Source organism: Berghia stephanieae, chromosome 2, assembly GCF_034508935.2.
Source record: "Berghia stephanieae isolate SIO BIC M18660-M18661 chromosome 2, UCSD_Bste_1.3, whole genome shotgun sequence".
NCBI classification, from domain to species: domain Eukaryota; kingdom Metazoa; phylum Mollusca; class Gastropoda; order Nudibranchia; family Aeolidiidae; genus Berghia; species Berghia stephanieae.
This window is the reverse complement of record NC_088361.1, coordinates 114357379-114383918: the sequence shown is the minus strand read 5'-3', so window position 1 is coordinate 114383918 and position 26540 is coordinate 114357379. Positions and strand designations below refer to the sequence as shown.

General features: G+C 33.2%; 1 protein-coding gene across 14 annotated transcripts in view; it reads left to right on the top strand.

The window, feature by feature from the left end:
* LOC144966304 (ras-specific guanine nucleotide-releasing factor 2-like) overlaps window positions 1-26540 on the top strand; it is a 376265-nt gene that overhangs the window by 244990 nt on the left and 104735 nt on the right. For 8 of the 14 annotated variants that reach the window (XM_078902532.1, XM_078902538.1, XM_078902531.1 and 5 more), the window contains 7 exons: window positions 3717-3864; window positions 4503-4595; window positions 20738-20791; window positions 23213-23328; window positions 24451-24588; window positions 25221-25300; window positions 25642-25835. In XM_078902532.1, coding sequence (XP_078758658.1) covers window positions 3717-3864; window positions 4503-4595; window positions 20738-20791; window positions 23213-23328; window positions 24451-24588; window positions 25221-25300; window positions 25642-25835 — 823 coding nt within the window. The remainder of the gene's footprint in view (window positions 1-3716; window positions 3865-4502; window positions 4596-20737; window positions 20792-23212; window positions 23329-24450; window positions 24589-25220; window positions 25301-25641; window positions 25836-26540) is intronic. The other 6 variants (XM_078902540.1, XM_078902537.1, XM_078902535.1 and 3 more) reach the window with 2 other exon arrangements.

The window sequence follows — 26540 nt, the reverse complement described above, 5'->3', positions numbered from 1 at the left end:
AACATTTGAATATTTATTGCAAAATACTAGGGTTCTTTTGACGAGAGAGGAAAGCAGCATCAAATCCGCCCGAATCAAAATTTGGAAATTCTACTAGCTTTCTTTCACATTAATCGGATTTCCTCAACAATACCACTAACATCCTGTAGTTGAAAGGAGGATCTTTGACCTTTCAGAAAATGCGTTGGATTTTACAATTCCAAAGTTGTTGGGAGATGGAATGCCCTTTCCTTTTTTTCAATTTACTTTAAAGTGACTTCGCTCAACGTCATTGTCGTCTGTTAAAAAGAGGGAGATAATTAACGTATGGCAAATGCGTTAAAGTTAAACATATTTCCTCATAAATATGCCAAACCGTTTTGCAATCTGTAAACAAAATTGAGGGGGCCATTGGCATTTCAATTCAAAGGAAAATTTATTTTTATTTGGGCGCGAATCTGCACATACACACACACATAGACACACAAATACTCAAACAAACATGCGAAACTCAAAAACGCACACCACACACACACACACACACACACACACACACACACACACACACACACATGCTTAGCTGTCGGTTCAATGAAATTGATTGTATTCAAAATAATGAGAATAACCATTTACTGGTATCGATTCAATGCAAATACTCCCACCTCAATGTCATACCCTCTAACCGGAAGGTTGACGCACAAGCTACGCGCTAAAAATAATGGTGTCTGTTTTTGAATGGATTTAATAAAACAAATTTGACTTTTTGATGGAATCATAATACACTAAAAAAACCATCTCCATATCAAGCGTAGATACCATGCATAATTTGGTGGCTATTGGTCCAGTGGTTTCGGAGCCTTATGGCCCACGGCCTGGTGGATATAGATAGTATGCGCTTGGCTAAGAAGCTCATAACATTGCCATCCGGAAGTATAACGGACCAACACACAAAACTGTGTGTATCCATGAACGTTTATAGTCAGGTTAATACAGTTCAGTGAGCATTACTCATAAACGCGGATGGCAAAAAACAATAACAAAGACCTGAATTACGTCATCTTCGAACGAAAAATAGATAGTATGCAGATGACGTCACTCAGGCCTTTGTTATTGTTTTTGCCATCCGCGTTTGTGAGTTGTTCTCACTAAACTGTATTAACCAGACTATAAAAGTTCATGGTTACACAGAGTTTGTGTGTTGGTCCGTTATACTTCCGGATGGCAATGTTGTGAACTCCTTGGCCAAGCGCATTCTATCTATACTTAGACACAGTGGATGTGGGTCACCCGTGAATCGACATATGATATTATTATGTCGATGAGAGAAGTTCCGTTTAGACGTACAGTTGATTGCTCTGGGTCGGAGAGGGAGAAAATTAAAAGGAATAAAATTCTAAACCTAAACCTAAACAATACATCTATTTACACACACACACACACACACACACACACCACACCACACACACAACACACACACACACACGCACACACCGCCACAACACACACACAAACACACACAACCACAAAACAAACAACCCACAAACCACACGTGAAATAACGGCAAAATAAAATATTTGAATTTTTCGTTTAACCGGCACTTAATTCCCCGCGTGAATTTGACTAATTTTGGCTCGCAAATTTAACGAAATCATATGAATTTTTTTTTTTTAACCCAGCTACGTCACTAGTTCGATTATCGCAACTCGAACATATAGCGCCATGGGGGATATCCCTAGAAAACATAATTTAGTTAACAATTCATATAATAATAATATAAAATATAATAATAATAATAATAATAATAATAATAATAATAATAATAATTAATAATAATTAATAATTAATAATATATTATAATTATATATATTAATTTATATTATTTTATTATTATTATTATTATATTATTATTATTATTATTATTATATATTATTATTATATTATTATTATTATTATATTATTATTATTATTATTATTATTATTATTATTATTATATTATTATTATTATTATTATTATTATTATTATTTTATTATTATTATTTATTATTTTATTATTATTATTATATTATTATTATTATTATGATTATTATTATTATTATTATTATTATTATTATTATTATATTATTATTATTATTATTATATATTATTATTATTATTATTATTATTATTATTATTATTATTATTATTATTATTATTATTATTATTATTATTATTATTATATTATTATTATTTATTATTATTATTATTATTATTATTATTATTATTATTATTATTATTATTTATTATTATATTATTATTATTATTATTATTATTATTATTAACAAAAGTAGCAAATCGCTTTTCATATTTATTTATATTGCTCACCTAAAAAAAAATATTTCTATTCTGTCAATGGTTTAAATATGATATCCGAAATTGATACGGAAAGGGGTACGGTTCACTTCTTTGTTTTCATGGCTATTGCTGCTCCGTGCTCCGGGATCCTTTACCACTATCACGAGAGAACAAAACTAAAAATTTAATTTAATTCATTAAAATTGTAAAACCAATGAAATTCCCTTTATTTATCCCATAGAGGATATACATACATATTCGTGTTTGAGTGTGTGTTTATGTGAGTGAGTGTCAGAGAGAAATAGATTGATAGATAGATGAGGATAGTTAGAGATTGATATATATATATATATATATATATATATATATATATATATATATATATATATATATATATACAAGGTTGGCGGAGATGAGGAAAGAGATATCAAAACTGTGCAGATAGAGGTAGAAAATTAAAAGCAAATAAAATCCTCAGTCTCTAATGTCCTCTTTGATGAGAAAACACTCAAGTTTCTCCAGCCATGATTTCACTTCCCTACTGAATTGATTGTTTTCATTTTTGCCTTTTTAATTTGTTGTTAATTTTATTTATAACGTGGTAAAATCGTTTTGTGTGGACAGGTTTAATGCCTGATCCTTACATTTTTTTTAAAGCGGTGTAACGAAAGCTTGAGTTTCGACCTCTCTTTCTCTCTCTCTCTCTCTCTCTCTCTCTCTCTCTCTCTCTCTCTCTCTCTCTCTCTCTCTTTCTCTCGTTTTCTATCTCTGAGTGTATGTGTATGTGTGTGTATGTGTGTGTTAGAAATGTATTTATGTTTTTATTATTTTTGTTGTTGTTAGCTGAAGGAGGATTTTGATTCCGAAACGTCCCGTGGTTGGTATTTAGTTCTTTTTTTAAAGCTGTCATATTCATTTTTGTTTTCATATTGGTTGTTTAATAAAACATTTGATTCCGATTTTTACAATTTTGGTACACAGGATGCACATACTTTAACGTCGTTATGGTCAGTTTTTGGGAATGTTGCTTTGGGAGTGAACTTTAGCCCTCGAATTGTTGTGGTGCTTAGGTTTTCCCAATTGGATTCAATCGTTTGATGTCACGTCGCCCAGTAACGGCGGCCATGATGGTTCTAAACAAAGAAAATCGGCACCTCTTTTATTCGTCATGCTGGCTAGAACTTTTCAAATGTCTTGTGATCAGAATGTGTAAAAGTCAAAACATGATCAGATTTATAATGGTTTTTTCCTCTGGATACGTCGGAGAAATATTTCACAAGGGCGTCCGCCATTGTTCCGATAGTTTAGAGCCAGTTAATAAGTTACCATGAGTCATAACGAGGGAAGTGAAGTCACGACTGTTGAAGCGTATTATGTCATGATATCTCTCTGCTTCTAATCAACAGCTACAGTAAAGTATTGGAACAAAAAGAGGAGCTAGAGCAGAAACACCTTCACCTCCTTCAAATCCTGGACAGTGAGAGGCAAGCCAAATGGCACTATGTCCAACAAACAGAGGAACTGGCGTGTGAGGTCAAGAAGCTGAAGGAAGAGGTTAGTCCCATCTAATTTAACGTGGTTATTAATAGTTCTATAATATGCCAAGAATATGTTCTTCCGTCTTCTATAACCACCTTTAGATACGAGGTGCGTTCAATTAGTTATTTTGACTAGTCCCACCATAGACACAACAACAGAGCACCATTCATGAACGCTTAATGTATGGTTCCTCCATGACCTCTTGTTGCTATGCCTGGCAAGCTATTATTATTTTTGTGACTATCATCTTATAGTACGAGTCTCGGGTTATACAATCAACATACATTTCGTACATTGTGTTGAAAATTACGTCAATTTATCTTATATTTGATTAAAACTATCTAGATGGTCTAAGAAACATTTTAACGGGTTTTTTTTAACTTGAATATTTAGAATCAAGTATATAGGTATTGATTGATCTTGGTCCGTTTGTATCTGAAGCGAGTGCTTACCAACCGAGCTATCGGACCCCACATTCCCCATGAAAACATAAGTTTTATTCTATCTTATTTTGATGTTATTGTTTGTATTGTATGTTCCGTCCGACATGTTAAATGTTGCTGTTGACCAGGGACCCCTTGTAAAGCAAATGAGCACATTCAGTGGATATTGCGCTTTATAAAGCTCAATTATTTTGTTTTTGTTTTTCACAGCTTCAGAAATTCAAGAAAGAAATGTTTGGTAACCATTGCAAGGTTGACGAAGAGACGGATGATCTGAAGAAAATCAAAAAGGTTGCAGTCTCAGTGGGTCTCTCTTTTGTCTTTCTCCGCCTTGCTTAGCTGCCTCCTTCCTCATCCTCCTCATCATCGACCTCCTCATCCTTCTCCTTTACTTTATTCATCTCTAATTCTCGTCTTCTTCCTCCGTAGCCAAGCCATAAAGGTCATTGCTGTTCATTTTATTTTGTCAGGAGGACTGTTGATCATTTCGATTGTTGTAGAATAATATGTAAGACTCCTACGAGACAATGGCTAAAACTTTCTGAAACATCGATCACGATAAAGAAGGTGCCGTTTGATAACATATAATGTTACAACAACAACTAGTCTATATTATCATTTGATTTTGATCATTTAATGAGATTGGACAGCATAAGAAATGAATAACATAATATGTATTATACATGTTAAAGTAAAAGGAATATGCAAAATTGTACCTTTAAAAATCTTTAACAGTACACGTTTAAATCTGCATCCTTTAAATAAATATATAGCAATACAACACAGGCTACGTCTCATGCTGCATTTCATGTGGTGGAAATATATTTTACCATCATATTATAATGTAGGCTTATTTCTCCGAGCCCCAATGTTGCTTTCATGCGTTTAATACTATCCTCGGAAAAATCATTTCTTTACCCAAATCGTCTCTATTTCTAAAATCGACGATTTATTGTTTCTTATTCTAGAGTGTTCTATTTATTAATGAACGACAGGCTCGATTCAATAGTTGTAAATTTTAACGTTTATTCATTGACGGTATCTAAATCATGACAAATTTTAATGAGACATAGACCTTTATGGCCTGGCTCCATCGTCCCATTGGTGTTGTGTCCAGTAGATTTGGTATTACGTATTAGAACGAGTATCCACACCAGACAGGCAGATGACAGGACAATTCGGGATACAGGGGTGAAGGAGGAACTGGCCTTTAATGAGTGATATTTTGAGTATTGTACATCCATTAAATTATATGACTATAATATTGCCAGATCCCATTATTATTAAAGTAACATTGTGTGAAGTATAGTATTTCTTGGGTATACGATTAAACGAAAGTAAATAACTAACTCATAATAAGCATCAAAATATATTAAAATTCAATAGATTGTTTCACATGAAGTTTTAACAATTCTTCAAATATTATTTGTGTACAAACTTTTATATTTCCCTTAATAATAGTTCGGATGCCCCATCTTTTTCTTACGTTATAATGGCCTCTGTAGCACTTAGCTTAGGTTTCTATCTGACGACCAAAGCGGTTTACTGTTATTATAACAGTATTAGAATAAGGTCCATGTAATCTGTCTGTCTGTGGGTATTGATGGTGATATTTGTGTTTGTTTAGGATTTGTTTATTTATTTATTTTTTGTTTGGTGGGGGAACTCCATGGTTTGCTTTATTTTGACGTAAACTGGCCATTGACTGAAATATAATTTGATTTTTAATGGGCTTTATAGATAATATAAAAGCACTGTGGAAGAAAGTAAATTAGGCATTATTGTCCATGATATTTGTGGTACTTGAAGGTGAAACGTACAAGGTAAGAACGGATAATGATCTTCATAATCTCTTGAAGACAAAATACATGAAGTGATTGATCGATTTATAGATAAACGGCATGGTTAAAAAGCAGATTTGAGTGGTATTTCATAAAAACAAGTATGTTATCGCCCGTTTGGATATGCGTCTCTATCATGTGTATGTGTGTACATGTAATACGTGCTTGTTTGTGTACATAAGGGATTGAGTGGAGCGTGTGATAGTGAGTGTATCTCTATTTTGCATTTAATAACTTTTAAATGTATTTTTTTTTTCAATTTTCTTCAGAATTAAATTTATTGTAATAATAATATTAGCAATAAGAAATGGCGATAATGTCACATTACAATAAGTATGATAATAATTGTGGTAAATGGTTTAATAGTAGTAGTAGTGGTAGTAGTAGTAGTAGTAGTAGTAGTAGTAGTAGTAGTAGTAGCAGTATTAGTAGTAGTAGTAGTAGTAGTAGTAGTAGTGCTGGTAGTGCTGGTAGTTGTAACAGAGTAGTAGTAGTTGTGGTGGTGGTGAGAGTAGTAGTAGTAGTAGTAGTAGTAGTAGTAGTAGTAGTAGTAGTAGTAGTAGTAGTAGTAGTAGTAGTAGTGACAATGGTAGCAATGATGCTTATGGTGAAAACAATAATAATAGTAATGAATATGAGGATGCAACGATGATGATGATGATGATGATGATGATGATGATGATGATGATGGTGATGATGGTGATGATGATAATAATAATAATAATAATGATAATAATAAAAAAGTAATAATAATAATAATAATAATAATAATAATAGTAATAATAATAATAATAACAATAATAATAACAATAATAATAATAATAATAATGATGATGATGGTGATGATGATGACGATGATGATGATTATGAAGATGATGATGATGATGATGATGATGATGATGATGATGATGATGATGATGATGATGATGATGATTACGACGACGATGATGATGGTGATGATGATGATAATAAGAATAGGGATAATATCATGACACCAACAATACCAATAGCAATAACATAAACAAATGTCACCAGAAACATACAGAACATAATATTAATTTTTAAAGGGAAAGACTTAGTTTTACATAAAATTTTATCACTTGATTACAGATTATCAACTTACTAGATGTGCCTGATTTCTTTGTTTATATTTTTATTGTCTTTGACTGCGACATTATCATTTGTTTCAATTTATATATTATTACATCTCAATATATAGCGATATATAGCGACATCATTCCGTCACCTGAATTAGTAAATTAGTGCCCTTGCATATTGCATTTGTTTCTCTCAGACACTGATCCTATTTATAGACATTCACTAACCGTTCATGAATTTTTTTATTACTCTTACAAATGCTGTTCTTCTTTTCTTATCCTTCAAATTATATATCTTATCAAATCTCCATTTTAAAAAATTTCATAATGCATGCATAAGAACACTCTTTAAACAAATTTTAATCCATGTTTTAAATCATTGATTGTGCAAGTAGATAGCCTTTATCATTTTTATAAATCGAAATTTTTATTTCCAAATTTTGATACTCGTCTTCATCGTACCTGAATGACAATTCGCACAATTGTTATATTTATTGCTTGCCATCAAAACGATACATACGCACACGAAAAAGCTTGTTTTAAAAAAGATTGTGAAGAAACAGAATATAGGAAACGGAGCCAAATTCAGGAATGATCTGAAATTTGGAAACTTTCCTTTTCCTTTTTTTTTTGCTGTTCGAATCCCATTTTCAAACGAATCTTATTTATGATGTACGTGGATTTTGGTATTTGAGACCTTCCGACTCTAACAGGTACTATCTCACTGTGATTTAGATACTGGAAATTGAATTCATAGAAAAATTAAAGTTATGAATGAATGGTATGTCGACGTCATCATATTATTTACAGGTTTGATACTCGAACGCAAATATGGGTATGTTTTAACTCACTCAATCCTAGAGCTTTTTCCCACTTTCCAAAATTGGAAAAAAATGTATTTTATAGATTTATTCAACAACCATTAACATGTAAAAACTAAAAACGTTAGCTTTGATGATACGCCTATAATTTGTCTCAGAAAAATGTAATAAATAGGCATGGGGTACAAGTAACCCGGGTATACTACGGGTATAGTCGGTGTTAGGGTTGAGTGAGTTAACAATGTTGAAATGGACAACATTTCATGCTGGTTTGAGAGTATTTCCATCACAACAACGAGTCTTATTACAATGCGGATTATCAAACCTGAAAATTAGTGTAGATATGTCGGTAAAGTTCATCTGTTATATTTTGGAGTCTCTTAAAATGCTAATAAGTCTCGACATTTCAACTTCTAATCCATTTCTCAGCATCTGGTTCAGTCTGACATGGTACCAGTTTGAAGCGGTGGGTCACAATATATTATTATAACAACTCTGCTTTGACATGTTAAAAAAGGCACTCATTTACCAGTTTACTGTCGTACTCTGGGACGACACGGATTTTCAAACAAAAAATGTCCCGAAAACTCGTCCTTCAAATATCGATCGATTTATATGACTCTCATCTTGGCAAAAATTCTCAACCCTGGGACCTCGCGAGGGTTCAGGTTTGATCATTTTTATTGCCAAGATTAGGGTCATTTAAATCCATCGCGATTTGAAGGGCGAGTTTTCAGTCCCAAATATTTTTTTATGATAGTTAACTGGTTAAATATGCAATACATCATCTAGCGCCTGTTGCTCAGAGAAACATGTGTCTTGTGTCCTTTTGAATTCAAACGGTGATGAGTTTGGTCACGGAATAAATGGGTGGCTATGATTACAAAATTCTTGCTCTGGCGTGTGTTCTTAGATATAGTACTTTACATGCTTTACCTCGCTCGACTCAGATATGAATGAGTGCGTAGCTACTGTAAGCATTGGCGGATATTGTATGTGTGTGTATAAATAAAACTCGTAATAAACGGTTTCTACCTTATAGAATAGAAATTTGATTCATTGTGGCTTGCTGGGCGAATATTTATGATCTAATGAGAAGCGCATTGAGCATTGTTCATCTTTTGAAATGCCTCTTTTGAGTTATCATATGAATTTATTCATCTCTTCATCCATTTTTCACATAATTAACATTATTTTGAAGCCCGGTTTGCAACTATGAATTATATCCAATCTTCTGTTCCTTAGTACTTTATTTTTTTTTTTAAAAGACAGAAAGAAAGAGATTGATAATGATAGAGAGAAATAAAGAGGTCTTTAGAGAGAAAGATGGAGTGAGAAAGATGCATTATGAAAAAAAAAAAAACAGAGGTAAACAACAGAAAGAAATATATCGAAAAGGAGAGAGAGAGAAAGTAAGAGAGAAAGGGAGAGAGAGAGAGTGAGTGAGAGAGAGAGAGAGAGAGAGAGAGAGAGAGAGAGAGAGAAGGTAGGAGACATATATATATATATATATATATACATATTTTATATATATATATTTATATATATGTATATATATGTGTGTGTGTGTGTGTGTGTGTGTGTGTGTAAATAATTTATTTTGTAAACCTAATTGAGAATGAGCCAGGCAATCTTTCTTCTTGATCGACATCAACATCAGCTATCTAGTCACCAGCAGCTACAAAACAATGTTATATCAATCTACCCAATCTCTGAAAAGGCTTTCCACACTCTTGAACCTCGGCCGACAGCTGTGTCACAATGCAATGCTCAACAAGGAGTTCTGCATTCTCCAGACCGATACAACAACGACTGAAAGTGGGCGACGGATTGGAAAATGTCCGGCATTAGACATGTCTGGCTTTGGTCGTGATCTTTTGACCGGCACCCAGTATTCCCTCTAACTGGTAAAGAATCGGAAAGCTTCTATTTCACTTCAGATAAAACGACTTCTCTGCATACAAGAACCGTATATCTTCGAGTCAACGTTGTCAGAGACCATTTTTATACCCAAGATGTGTTTTTATACATTATAAAGCTCTTCTCAGCAAATCCTCTAAACTGCCTAAGTGTCCAGCTGCACAGACGCTTAATATATCTCATATTCGTATCAAAACGACTGGGATATTAAATTTAAAGGTAATCAAGGATTCATTTGGCCAAGAAAAATCAGCTGGAAAACAAAAACAATAGTTTGCCTGGGTTGCAAGAAGAAAGAATGGGTTTCTGAAGGACTGACACCGTCTAATAGCGAAAACGTTCTATCCAAGGAAGTAGAGCAGTAGCAGTTAAATGTATTAAAGACTACATCTTGTTGATTCAAGATGGACGAGAGAGGATTCCTTGAGATAAAAGATCGCTTTTGAAAATAAATTTATTGTCAGTCATATCAAAACGCCATTATGTCGAGATGATGGGGTGATACTGAAATTTGGAATTAAAACTTAACTCATAAAATTTGAGTTCAAATGAATCCTCCCTCCATTTAGAAGAATAAATTAAACCGTTAAAACCGACGATAATTGTAGATATGTCTAAAAACCCAATTCATTGTTGTCATGGAAATCTGGAAAAAATGACGCAAAATATTACCCACTAGATACGTCGGTTAAAACGTTTTAGAGCAATAAATTACTTATTGTGGTCACTTTGACTTCTAACTCAATTTTCTTCATCTGATTCATCCGACATAATAGCAGCATGAAGCGGTGTGAACAGAATTTAAGACCCATCGGTTGTCAAACCATATCTGGTCTACGTAATGGTTTATGTATTGATTTGTGTATTTATTCATTGGATTTTATATGATTGATTGAGTATATGAGTTCATATTATAGGGAATATTCATAATATTTATAATTTTAAAAGAATGTAACACAGTGTTAAGGTGCAATGATAAAGAATATTGTTAATAAGCAGTTAGATACTAGACAAATATCACTTAATATTTTTTAAAAATATGTTTTTTGTATATTATACGGATATTTAGATTTGAAGTTTTGAATAGTGTTTTAAATTATCATAAGATCACAGTGGCTGACTTTGACGACGACTGTTTGGAATGCAGCCTCCTTTTATTTTGTGCCTGCATCTATTATCATTGTATTTATTTACATTATGTTTTGCTACTTTCTAATTTGACCCCCTTGCCAGTTTTTAGCGGTGAGTCGTCATGTGGTCATCCATGTTGCTTTGTGTTCCCGGTATTTCCATCAAATCATGTTTTCACATCACCAGGGTTTTGCTTATTGTTACCTACATGCCCAGTCAGCACCGGTGTTATTTTTTTTCAACACGTTTACTATTTAGAAGGAGCGAAATTGACGTCACTTAGCTCTTTGTTAAAGTTTTTAGAAAGCCATTTTAATGATTAGTTCTCACTAAATTAAATAAAGCAGACTAAAAACGTATGAAGTTACATATATAGTTTTGTGAGTTGCTATACTGTATACGACGGGCCGATGTTGTGAGTATTTTACCTAAACACATAAAAGCAATAGTTTATGAGTTGTGGACATAACGTGGGTTAGTTAACAGGAAATATGCGACCTACCTTCTCCTACTAACGGCATTATTTCGGGGTGATTTAGATGCGAAAATTGAATTTATAGTAAAAAAAAATAGAAAGAGAGACTTGGGTTATTTTTCTATATATTTGATTGAAGACCCCGATTCTATTATTGTGATAATGAATTAGTTATTACATATAATATGATTACTTTCAATGTAAATTCCCCTTCTGGCATTAGGCTCGACTCAGCACAATATCGGTTGTATCGGATATTGATGATGGTTGCAGTGGTCCTAACAATAATGATAACAATTATATTATTAATATTATCAATAACAATGATGATGATGATGATGATGATGATGATGATGATGATGATGATGATGATGATGATGATGATGAAAGTAATAACAGCAAAATTAATGATGATTATAACACACATGGTGATGATGAGAATTACTGCGCGACTACCACACCAATGCTCTTTATTAAATATAAAATTGTCCACTATATAATCTATGCTCTTAATGCATGGCTTAGTCCACAATGACACGGAGAGAAGAATAATATATTATATATAGATCATTAACACCGTTACACATGCATCAGCTCTTATAATCATTCCATCAAATGCTTTTGAAATACACAAAGTTGAGATAACATACCGGGTTTTATCGTTAAAACTAATACAGAATGTCGGAAAAATAAATCGATGAGGCTTTATGGTTATTTGAGGAAAATTTTTGCTGTTGGAATAATTACTCGCATCCAGGTAAAAGATATCAAATACAAGAGGCGCATTAACCAGTAAACTACCGTACCCTGGTAAACTTCATATTTAGAAATGGAGAGGGCATAAAGGAGAATCGCATTATCAGTATAGACTTTGATAACAGATTTATACAACAAGATTGTCAACGAGCATTTTTTGTGTGCAAAAATGAAGATCATAAATTCCTAATCAAGTCAAGAATAGGATAAATTCTTTCTTTCCTTTTTAATAAGGGCCGCACTAACTATTGGATTCAAGATGCATCGTTACGCCAAAAGGAAACGTTCAATAGGGAAGACAACGGATAAACAGTTAAATGTCGTAATCTGGAAAAATTCGAATTTAAAAATTTGGCAAGAAAACTGGTCCTACAAATATCGATCGATTTAACTTACCCTGATCTTGGCAAACACTCTCAAACCATGGACTTCCCGACGTCACAGGCTTGAGAGTTTTTGCCAAAATTAGGGTAATTTAAATCGATCAATATTTGAGGAACGAGTTTTCTGGCCAAATTTTTAAATTCGAGTTTTTCCAGATTACGACAGTTAACTGTTTAACCGTTGATTAACAATTCATTTTCTCTACTGGACGTTCCTTTTGCGTGACGATGCATCTTGCACCTAAGAGTGCGGCCCTTATTAGAAAGGAAAGAAAGAATTTATCCCACGGACACAATTTTAGTACCACAATTTTCTTGACTTGATTAGGAATTTATGATCTTCATTATTGCACGCAAAAATGCTCGTTGACAATCTTCTTGTATACATCTGTTATCCAAGTCTATACTGATAATACGGCTTTCCTTTGTGCTCTCTTCATAAGTGGTTCTATTCTAATTAGTCCAGAACTCAGACGATTTGATACATTCTATTTAACCGACGTTTTCGACTTCGGGCATATTTTGATTTATCACTAAATGATCAAGATGATCATTATTTTTAGACATCTAATTTGTCCAGTATACTGACGTTTATTTTGTCTTAAAACACCCTTTAATTCTGATATACCTAGTTAAGCAATATTCAAGCACCAGTAATGTCTGTACACTGTATGTTGGTTTTGAGTATACTCATTGTGCACTGTAATGTCTATTTTCAAGTCAACACACTCCATCGCCAATTTGATTTTGTTTACACATGGTACACAGCTAATCCCGTGTTCTCTGTAGTCACAATCACCAGACCAGGTTATAAAACATCATCAGTATGAAACAGATCATAAGATTTTAAAATTTTGTTCTGCGTTCTATATATCCTATTTGATAAATGATTAACTGTTTACGTCTGTCGAAACGCATACTATGGTGCAAGCAGAAAAAAATATCTCACAAATAGCACCAATATCATAATTGAACATAACGAATTTCATATTTTTATGTTTAGAATTCCGTTTATTTGAGATGTCATTAAAATTATCCTTAGGAGTAGGAATTATTCAATACAATGGTTTAAATAAACTCCGGCCCCATTTGCCTTAAGGCGCTGAGGAGAATTTTTTTTCCATAACGGATTCATCCTTGATTCCATATTAGTGAACTGGTCTTAATCCGATCTAAAGCATTGACAATGCTTCCTTTGCTAATACCTAGATTTAAATGTCAATGGTGCAGAGTAAAAACTTCTATAAAAACCCCAGTATTTACTAAGCCAAAGACAAAGGCTAATATTATTGTTAAAATTACTCGGAAGTAACTGCCAACTAGACCTACGTATTCTTTGAATTTTCGGAAGCATTTTCGGCATTAAGCTGACAATACTCCTGTGTTAGGAGACAGCGTGGCTCAGCGGTACGGTCTTTACTTAGTAGCCGAAAGGTACCGATTCAATCACCCACCGCTGCGCTGTGTGCCCTGAGCAAGACATATCGCCCTAGCTTAATTTGCGGCGTTGCACTGCGGCCGACGCATGGGTTATTCCAGTCTTCACTTGGAATAGACCCAAGAGAAAAATTTCCTCTATGGAATGAACAATAGTTTGCCCGAAATATTTTACTTCCTCATCGATTATTTCAGATAAACAGTTTAATGTTTGATCTCTGAAGTAAAACAAATTATGCCGGTCGAAATTGTAATAAAGATACTTTGTTGACATGTGGCATTTTTATTTCATCATCAGCCGTGAAAAATATATGTCATGCAAGAAAAGATTATGGCAGACATCGGTACGTTATGAAAGCACCTCTTGCACAAAGGGCAGACAAATGAGTCTAGATAGTTGATCTTCGTTTATCATAAACCCTGTAAGGATTTTCAACGTATTTACACCCGTGTAAGTTGATCTAACGATGCTTTCGTCAAGAGGACGGTCACAGTAATATCACTTGGGGTTCAACGATTGTGACTCGCATTTCCGTACATATTATCATGGTAAGAATATTATAGGTACAAATAATGGATGGAAGAAATTATAATTTGAAACAAATTCAGTCTCACTGATACATTTTACTTTTATTTGTGAGCAAATAAGGAGACCATTTATGTCAAAGCAAGAGTTAAACAAGAAATAAATATATTTATTCAATAGTTCTCATATTTTGCATTCATTAACAAACAGACATGTCAGATTTTCATGATGCACCGTAACCAAAGAAGATTATGGGCAAGTGATATATCTATTTTCCCCATGACAACAAGGACAGGGAAAATAGCGTGTTCAATGATAACCGTGAAGTCAGAATCAAAATGCGTTTTGAAAACAACCCTTTCAACGAACATTGATTGAGCACTAGTGAAAAAATCGATGGTGGAAAAAAAAAGAAATCATAAGGGAAAATAAGGAAAGGAGAAGAGAATGAAGCAGAAAAAAAATATTTGCAAATTTTCTTTTTGCGTGATTGCATTGTATTAAAAATGATTATTTTCTTTCCCTTTTACCTTACCTTTTTATTTTCATTATCATTGCTCAATCCTTCCTGTTTTCTCTTTAATCATCGAGACTTTTTACTTTGATATTTAATAATCAATCGTTCCAGCCACTATACTGAAAAGTAATCGGCTGTTTATTTAAATGCTTATGTTCGTCGCATGCCTGAATGTCTATTGTTTATTTTTGTCAGATTTGATTTTTTGTACGCGAGTTTAATAAGCGATTTTCTTTTTCCTTTCTATTTAAGTTGGAGATTGTTTTTAAAAAAAATGTTTCTAGATGGATCTGTTTTAACAAGTGGCATCACTCCACACACTTAACTTTTACTTATGATACCCTACACTTTGCGATTTCTCAAATACATTATTTCACTTGCGAATTTATTACCTATCTACCCACAAATCGTAATTCACATATTATTTCATATGCAACAAAAGATTTACAATAAAGAGACACGTTCATGAGAAGACACTGGTACAGGATAAAGATCTGAAGAAAATGTGTATGAAATAAAGCCAGACAAAGCAGAAGGAAAAATGTTGTTTTTTTCTAGTGATTTTCCTTTGTTTTTGTTAATGTTATTGTTGCTGCTCGAAGCTCGAAGAAATAAATAATAATGTGAAATTGAATGTAAGCTTCAATTTAATTACAAAAACAGTTTGTGTTTCATTCATCCTGTTTTGTTGATAAAGGGGAAACCCGAAACGTTCATTTGATCTGTTTTTGTATTTGAATTGAAGCTTCCATTCAATTTCACATTATTATTTTTCTTTGTATTTGTTTGACACTGTTTCATACACACTTTTTTTTCAATTACCATAAAACAGACCATACATTTCTAGTACAAACTCTGTCAGAATCCCCGTGAATATCTCTGCAGCATGTGATATTTTATAGGGCGATTATGACTCGCTATGTAAATTTATCCTTAATGTGCATGAATCTAAACTGTACATTATATAACGATAATTAATAATCTTAAGGTAGATGGGAATATATTTTTATTTACAGATTAATAAGGCAAATGATGCTAACTCAATTGTATATCCCATAATATACCAGAAACAAAAACCAAACATATCAAATATATCGAAGAACCAGAAATGCGCGACGCCCGCTCACGAATCCTTTACCAGAGTAGTAATAATATGCTTACAACTAGGTAGATTAAAAGTAAAATAACTAGGACAATTAACAGTACAACAGAAATTATATTATTATTTCAACTCAAACCAAAGAAATAAAATTTTTGATTCAGTTTACAATGTACAATTACAAAATGACAATCTTGGGAGTACAAAATATTACAATTAATTTCCCATATAATACATTCAGATTTTGACCAAGATAATTCGGATGTCAGTTTAAAATAGTAATGATAATTCCTCGATATTCAGTCACGTTCCCAGTGTTTGGATGTTGTCTCTGTGCATTATGTCTCTCTTCACTGCAGTCGCCAACTCGATCCCAACATGATGGCAAGGGGGAAAACTGGCCTTTTGTTTGGGGAAATTCAATTTTATACGGAGTTATTTCCTTTTGAAATATCTGAACCGACTTTTTGTTTGGAAAGCCACTCGTTGATTTTCGATCATTCTGCATGTAAAGTGTTTTGGGTGCTTCAATTTACGCTATTCTGCAAATAAATAATAATGTGAAATTGAGTGTAAGCTTCAATTTAATTACAAAAACAGATCAAATGAACGTTTCGGGTTTCCCCTTTATCAACAAAATAGGATGAATGAAACACTACAGATGAATGAACAGCAACATTTACATTCCCCGCCATTCTGTCAAAACAACTGTCGGACATCGAAATCAATTCTTAACTTTCCCTACAACTGCGTCATGTAAAATGAGTCGAGCAAATTGTGATCGATGTAAGGAGTTATTAGAAGTATATGACTATCTATTTCTTATTGAAGTCGAAATAATAAATTTATTTCATTAACTTATAATTTGCTTTAAAATGCGCGTAGCGTAATTTTGGAATGGATGTGAAGATTGATTGTCATATCAATATCACAAATGTGGCTTTAATTGTTTTATGTGTTTGCACAGTGACAATGACAGTAGATAGATGACTTTCCAACAATGTGTTAGGCACTGAAATTACAAACTGATAAATATTAATTAATATTTGTCATAAAAAGACATACAGATTACTGCTGTTTTTTTCGGGGATTTACTTTTGACAATAATCTTTTCATCTTTTAGATATAGACAAATTGACTTAAGCTCCTTTTTGATGATAACTTTTACAGTGACATTAGTTAAAGATATGACGTATTTGTAATAACTGATCCCCGAGACTATAACAAACTATTTATTTTAAGTATTTATATGAAAATACATATTATAATGATAATGCAATAATATATACGACAACGCTCATGTGAAGTTATACGAATCTTTATGATTATGTTGTCACTGTATACCAAACTTCAGCTTTTTACATAATCATGGCACACTGTGTTTGAAAATGTTTACAGTGCTATGAATATAAATAATATGATAAAGACCCGTCCATTTTCACGCAGTATTTGAAATGTTTACAGTATGGATGTATGCATTACATATAAAGACCCATCTATTTCTATGTGATATAATGTCTCCAAACACTCCTATACACGGTATATATATATTATGAAATTGTTATATTTGTATAGTGCTGTGGCTGTCCAAGCAGTTGCTGTTTGTCGTAGTTACCAGTGGCATTGTCTTGAAACATTGATTATAACATGGCACTCTGGAATTGATATTGATGTTTATAAGAGAGTTTATGTTTTAGAATCACTGAATGCTTTAGATAGCAATCTGCACACTACCATGTATAATCCTTGAGTTTTGTTATGCTGTTGATAGCTGGATCCAGCCACCACCTCTATAAGAACTTGTGTTAGAATCACGCTTTGTTGTAGGTTGCAGGTGTATAATGCCGCTCAATGACTAAAAAAGCTTTTTTTTTCATTTTTGGTCATTTTTATTTTCACTTCAAACATCAATGAATTGAGAGGATTCCCCAAACTTGTCAAAAATTCTCGAACCTGAGATTTTGAGGAATAGAAGGTTTAAAAATTTGTGACAAGTAGTGGAATCGATGTTTTGTGTTAATTTTTTGACCGGAATGAGAAAAGACGTTTTGTTGACATGCGGTAATATTCGTAATGCCCTTGCCTTTGGTATCCCAACATTATTTTATGTCCACTCGAAAGTGTGTCATTAAATGGTCATTTTTGTTAACCTAAAACACCCACATTTTAGATAGTTCATTTCTTACAATATTTTAGAAGTGATGTGTTAACATAAGTTTTTTCGTTTTTATGACTTGTTTAATTGAATCCTAATTGTTTGAAATAATTGAAATGCAGAGCTATTTAATTGGCGACAGAAAAATGATGCGTTTTTGCAGTCATTGTAAGAAAGATATTACATCTTAACAAAAGAAAATTTAAAAAATGGTGACTGTGAATTTATTTTTTGAATATCAGACTCACCTCTTTCTATCCATATTATGTCATAGTTTTGTTTACTGGCCCTTCTATCATCGTAGAGATTGGGTAAAAAATATATTGTAAAGTATTCACCAATAGGTACACGTCGTATTTAGACTACAAGAGGAATATTTGCAGTCCGTTTCATGCTATAAAAACCAGGATGCACTCGCCCTTCGTGTGCTTGTATCTCTAATTAACACCTTCTACTAATTGTACGATTTTTGATTGTTACATATTATAACATGACGTCATCTCAAAACATTATTATCTTGGATAAGATGAAGTAGTCCTTCAACGATATGAGTTGTATGGATATGGAGGTCATCCCTGTTTCTGTAGCCTTAACCAATCATTAATGTGTACATGCTACCCTTTGGATAGGATGTTAGTCAACGGCAAAGTAGACATAGGGGGCAGAAGTTGGGTGCTCTACGTACTACCCTATCGTTTTGAAATCTGAAAAAGTGTAAATGGTTTAGATTCATGAACACTATTTCAGATTTTACTATTTCACCTGTGCCTGCTCTCAATTTTAAGATCACTTCACAATCTAAAATCTCTATTGAAGTCTAAATCAATTTGATTTTATTGTTTCACTTTCCAATTTTTCTAAATTGCCTTTAGTTTTCTCAAATTTTATGTAGAATGTTTTTAAAGATACCTAGATGTGTTTTTATCAAACTTTGTTTTCATTTTAAAATATTGGTGTTTCCAAATCACATCGATGTAAAAATAGTTGCACCCATCCAAATCATAGACCGAACAAATATTTTAGACTACTTTGCATTTTGATTAATACCGTTTACTGTAAACAATGAGTTTAAAAGCAAAGTGGTTTGATATTATATTATTATTATTATTCGAGGAATATTTGCTGTTCCGTTTTGACCACATGAGATGGACAGCTTGATATGCATGGGAAAGGAAATAAATTGAAAATCGATAATTATTTCATTGGTTTGAAGAGAGTGCGGCGATTCCTTTTATAATATGCATGGATTAATCTCTCTCATATACTGACCAATGTTTTATTCTTTTTTAAAAGAATTTATTCGATATATTTTGAATGAACATGTATCTGAGCTGTGTTTGACTTTGGAGTATATTTGTATAATTGGAAAACTTCAGGCCTTAAATAATTGGTTATTTTCTTATTCATTTCTTCCCTGAAATTAAATTTCGTTCTGTCTATTCCATGTAAGGTAATCTCCTTATTGAAGTAGAAATGTGAAATTTACAAACTTTAGTTTTTGCGTCCGCTTTAAACAATGCGAGTACTCAACGCAGTGAATCGATTTTTAGCCATTCTTTGTTTAATTGTTTCCCGAGAACTCTATCTGCAAGCCTGACTATTAATTGTGTCTGGGGGTGAGGATCTGGTGAGAGCAATTTTCCTTTTTTAGGAATCAGGCAATTGGATTATAAGGTTAATCCTAATTCTATTAACCTATGAGTTCTATAAACATCGGCTGAGATAGATGCGTCCTTGTACACAGTCAGTGTTTTGATTTGATTCTTGCAAAGAACTGTTAAACTACAACCATGCTAAAGATGAAAAGCGTCTGTAGTTGCTGCAGGCCAGTATTTGGCTTTTTAAAAAAATAAACCCATTGCGGATTAGTCATGGATACCGGATATAATGTTTATGCTACAAAATAATTTAAATAAGAAATAATATGGGATTAGAAAAAGGATCCTGCATCAATTAATAGTAAAACTGATGGAGTTGCCAGGCAACTTTGATGCCGATTTGCCAGGTTTGTGAAATTTAGCCATACAGATGGCATTAGACTGAGAGCTTTTTAAAGGATTATTGCTTTCATACGGTCCATATATTTCTTTTATAGCATCCCCCCATGTATGTTTTGTTCTTGTGAATATACCTTTGAATATTCTTCTCAGTCTACCACAGCTAATAAAGAATTGATAAAGGATAGAGGCTAGATGCATTTGGAATATAATATCACTGAAAAGAATTATGTCATGTTGTTTAACTTTTTAAACTTGTATTACTCATTTGTGCTATCTGAATATGAAAGGAATCTGGAAATATTCTTGGAATTCCTGACATAAATGGTCAAAAACTCTTAAAGGTAATCCACATTTAGTATATTATTGTAAGTAATTCCATGATCATCGCCATTGTTCTATTATCTTATTCTATCATCTTTTCAGCTGCTGTCTACACACTATTCCCTATCACTGTGTCCGTCAGAAACCATTATTCATAACTAAACTATTCGAAATATTATTTGAAATATATCTATCATAACAATCAAGCCGAACATTTTTTTGTAAAAGAAATTAAGAGATGATATCGATATACTGCACCTTTAATTTAATATGTTGTTGAGTATCTGTATCTTTTGTCCGGGAATATATTGAAATCTGAATATTAAAACTAAATGTAATCATTAAATGTTATGTTACCATAATATGGTAGATACTATATTGATTGCCATGCTATACCCACTCTGTTGATTTTATTTCACTTTTGATTTTAATTATTTTTCTTCTATTAAATGGTTGGGAGGGGGGGGGGTGGTATTTCTATTGTTTTTGTTTGCTTGCAATCCCAAGGACATCTAATATTGACAATTTGTCTATTTATGTATAAAACCTGATAAAATAATATAATAAAAAAGGTTTGTATGAGTTTAGCTTGAGCGGGTGGTGGAGTACTAGGGTAATAAATCATATTTTGAAATTAGTTTGAATATGATGAGCTTTAGTTAGTGAATTTGTGGTTTGTTGTTTTGGTGATGATCTTTTGACATCATAGCCAATGTTGATTGGTTAATTTTCTATATCTATAAATAATATTTTAAAACCAATTTAGTTAATAGCTTAGCTTGTAATTTGATTAGTGAGTTGATATCTAGACGGTCTAAGTTAATTTGCGAATTCATTTTTTGTGTTGAAGTTGGTCAAGGGGTAAGTTGCATCGCTGTTTGATAAGTTAATTAGCTGATTGACTGAAAACATTTTATTAGGCCGGTTATTTGTGTAGTGCTTTGGTTCAATGAAAACCAGGATGTTTGATGGGTGGGTTGGCGCGATGATATATAATGATATTGTCAACATGATGTTGTTGATAGGAAAACATAGAGCTTGTGTTAGCTATTTGCTTCATTGACTGGTTTTAAAGATTTGTTTTTAGCAATTCGTCGATTGCCTTTCTTAGCACGTTGATTAGAAGGCAGCTAGGCTTGATGTCAAGTTAATGGATGAACCGGTTGGTTAATGGTTAGATCCATTTCTGTCACGATCTGGAAAAAAATACTTCATTAAAGTCCCAGGTTTTTGTTTTTCTCAAGATGAAGACCATTATAATCGAAGGATATTTGACAAATGTGAGTTTTTTTTCACGGGACGAAATTTTGTTGAAGACTGAGATGGATTATGCAGTTCAATGATCAGTTGAATTGAAGATGGTTGGATGATTGGTTTGCAAGATTAGCCATCTTTTTTCTTTACTCATTTTTTGTTAGTTGAGGGGGTTTATGGGTTGATTGATTCGTTAATGTCCAGATTGGAGAGTTTTTTCCAAGATGCGCGTCATTTAAATCAATCGATAATTGAAGGACGAGTTTTCTGGTCAAACTTCAAACTACGTATCTTCCCAAAGTACAATAGCTAACTGGTTAATTGCTTTGTTGGATCAAAGTAGGCTTGGATGTGAATCGATCAGTTGGAGAGATAAAGGGTTAGTTGGCTTGTTTTGTCACTTTTTAGGCAGTGAGGTTTGATAAAGGTCATGTTTTGTTGGTTGATTTGTCATATAGATTGGATGGTTGGCAAATTATTTTATTTTTGTTTGTTGGATAGTCAGTGAGTTAAGATGATAGTTGCTAGTCCAGTTTTTCTGTTGGTTGGTTTGCTCCTCAATCAGATGGATGGCTGTTTGGTCTGTTGCAAGATATGCAGTGTCGTTGGTAAATGAATGCTAAGGGTTTGTGAGATGACTGATCTTTTAGTTATTGGTTAGTTGAATGAGTTCATGTTTGTTGTTTTATACGGTATTTTTGGGTTTACATTTTGTCTGGACTCAGAAAGGTTAATTATTTTTTTATCATTGATTGCGTGTATATTGTTTTAATTGAATCTGTTTTTTTTTCGTTTTGTTGTGATATTTAGTTTTGTTTAATTTCGTAACGGATTGGTTGACCAGTTAATTGCTGCCTGAATTAATGTCTTCAATTATCGGTTGGTATATTAGTTAAATAGTTTGCAATATATGACCCACTTCGTTTAATCGTCTGAGTGTATTGTGACCGTTTGGCTGGTGGTAACTATAACGTACTGGTTTTGATCATATATAATGATATATATATATATATATATTTATATATATATATATATATATATTATATATATATATTGTAATTTTGTTGTTGTTGTCAGTCATGATTAAGTATTAATGGTTTGTATGTTTCATGTGGTGTGATAATTATCTGTTAATAGTAAATTCAGGGGCAAGGGAGAGCGATCTTATTATTGAAATCCGTTCATAGGTCCAGAGCTTTTTCCGGGGATGGCTGTGTCGGAGGAGATGGAAACAGATCGTTGAGTTGTACATTCGGTCACCACACGCAGAGAGCATGCGGAAAAGGAACAGCATCGTCTTCAGGTAATTATTAAAATATTAATGCTTTATATTGCATTACCAATAGTTCTGTCGGTGGAACACATGCTTCTCACAGGACCGAGATGGATCTCGAATGAAGACGAGATTTTATTTTTACCATTGTTCACTAATCGGTGAGTGGGGAGCTGGGTTTGTTAGATTTTGGCGGAAAGTACTTTGCGAAATACTTGCGTCCTGTCCAAAGGGAAGCAAGCAATTGCTATTGTTCATTTCATGCCATAGTAACCCGGATAAACTCCGGCTCCACGGTCCGGGCCTTGTGGCTCTGAAGAATTAATTCATTGCACAAAACAGGAAATTCTAAAAATCAATATTTACTTATTTCTAAGATAACCAGGTGTGGCATCACCTCTCCTTAGAAATAAAGATGAAAATGAGTGAATTTTCCATACAAACAAACCCACCCTGCCTTTGTGTGATATAATGTCACATTGGCATATAACTTATATCCTTCTCGAATTTTTAAAAGTTATTAAAGTCCTTTTTAGATATTGGATATTTATAATTGTAATGTGAATAGAATATATATATATATATATATATATATATATATATATATATATATATATATATATATATATATATATATATATATACATACATATATATATATTGAACACAATTATGGGCTTGATTTAAGGTTGTTGTTCTGGACATTATTTTGTATATTTTAAAATTTCCTCCTTTCACAACGGCACCATTAGACCCCGTCACCTGGGCATTCCATGAAGGATGAAGGATATAAATAACCCATCAAACATGATGTCTGATGTCAGCATGAAACACTCATGTCCGGAGTGTGCAAACAGGGGATTAATAATCTTGCTTCAGGAAAAAAAAAAAACGAAATTGCCTAAAGTGGGACTCGAACCCGGAACCTTTCGAACCACAGTACAATGCCTTAAACACTCGGCCTCTTCGCCCCACTTTTGGATAGTTAAGAGAATATTTCCATAAAAACAATGACCCCGAAATCATTTGAGTTTTCAGACCTACACAATAAGTGCACGTCGGAATGGTCATATTTCTTACATTGAAATCATAGACCTTATAGTAAGCAAATAATCCAATTTCATTCTAATTCCAATTTATGATGTCCTCTAGCATGGTTGAGTGTGAGGAGGAATACAACCGCCAGCTCTCTTGCCTCGTCACCTTCTTCCTCCGCCCTCTGCGAATGGCAGCTAGTTCCAAAAAACCTCCCATTACTCATGATGATGTCAATTCCATATTTCTTAACAGGTAAGGACCATAGATCTAGATAGATGAAAATATAGATATTACTATAAACAAAGTGGGTGGGGTTGCTCTTTTTCGTTTGTCGCCATTGCCTTGCGCAGAGCCATATCCATCGGATATAGAAGTAGGTGGGTCAAAATCGTTACTGTTTACCTTAGTTACCTCTTTATTCTGCATAAAAACCACATGGGGGTCATTGCAATTTTTGTTATCTTAGGGGTTGCTATTATATAATTATTCATCATATTGATGATCTTTGACTTTAACTTGACGTTTTTTTTCATCCGATTAATCAATTTAAAGCGTTGAATTAGTTTGAAACAGTTTCAAATTAAAAATGGATTTAGGTTGCCAGGTCTTTATAATTGATAATTGACTCTTTTCTTTGTCCTCTGGTTTTAGTTGGCCTGCAATCTATACAAGTTTTATTTACTAATTAATTATTATTTATCCAGACCCTTACTCTCGATCTGCAATTTAAACAGCCACTTATCGATGATCTAAAAATGAACAACGGCGGGAAGCAGTCAAGGAATCATCGCCGATTGTAATAACCAAAATAAAATAATGTTTAAATTTCATATTTCATATTCCAATCTTGGTTTGATGTGATTAAGTGATATTTTGTATTTCAGCGAGACATTACTGTTCCTACACCAAATATTCCTGAAAGGCTTGACAGCACGTTTGGAGAATTGGCCAACTCTTGTATTAGGTATGACTTTTTGGTAGTTTTTTCACCATTTATTCGAGTCTTTAACTTCTGTATCGACTTTTATTACCAATCCTCTCTACCCCTATTTTCTACTCGAAGAGATCACAATATGTGATGACCTTGATTAGCCATAAACGCAACAACCCTTGGATTCAAACTTTGGGGTTTTATGGTTCAAAATATATCACCACGTAATATAGAAGAAAGTATAAAACAGATTTCATCCCAATTTCTTATCACGGAATAATAATAAAGCACCCTGTACTTCATGTTTACTTAATTACTAAACAAGAAATATTCGCTCACATCTAAATTTTCATCAAACAATTTTCTCACCTCAGGCGACCTGTTCGACATGCTACTCCCCATGTTGAGCATTTACCAAGAGTATGTGAGAAACCATCACTATAGCCTGCAAGTGCTGGCCGAGTACAAGATCAAGACTGAATTCAACTCTTTGCTCAAACGATACGAGGAGAAGCCAGCCTGTGAAGGGCGTACACTTGAGACTTTTCTAACATACCCTATGCATCAGGTAAGAATAACAAGACATCGAAAGTTTGTAAGTTTGTGAGATTTGTTCTCTTGCGTCTTGAGAACATGGAATGGAAAGCAACATATGGTAGACGCGCTTTAGTTTAAAAGTTGGTAATTGATATTGTAGTTAGCATCCCGATAATAGGATTCAACTATCGTGACGTCACTTCCCTCGTAACGACGCATAGTAACTTAGTAACTGGTTCTAAACTATCGGAACAATGGCGGACGCCCTTATGAAATAAGTCTCCGACGAGCATAAAAGTGTATCTAGAGGAGAAAAACATTATAAATCTGATCATGTTTTGACTTTTATACATTCTGATCACATGACATGAGAAAATGTTCTAGTCAGCATGAAGAATTAAAAGTACCGATTATCTTTGTTAAGAATCAAAATGCTATTGCTCGGCGGACGTGACATCAGACTATTGATTCCTATTCCTTTACACTGATTGTTCACTGTCAAGTCAGGAAATCACTTTATCCTGGGTGGAGACTTTTGACCTCCCATGGTTGGCAGGAGGTCACTTGCTGCATCTTCTGTCACTTCATAAATGTTTTCTGAGTTGCTTTCTGTGTTTTTTTGGGGGGTAATGGAATGGGTTCATTTGGTATAGAGATAGTTTTGGAAGGTGATATCCCCCCCCCCCCTTGTAAATCGTCCCTCTGTTACGTCGTTATATTTATGTTTTGAACATAT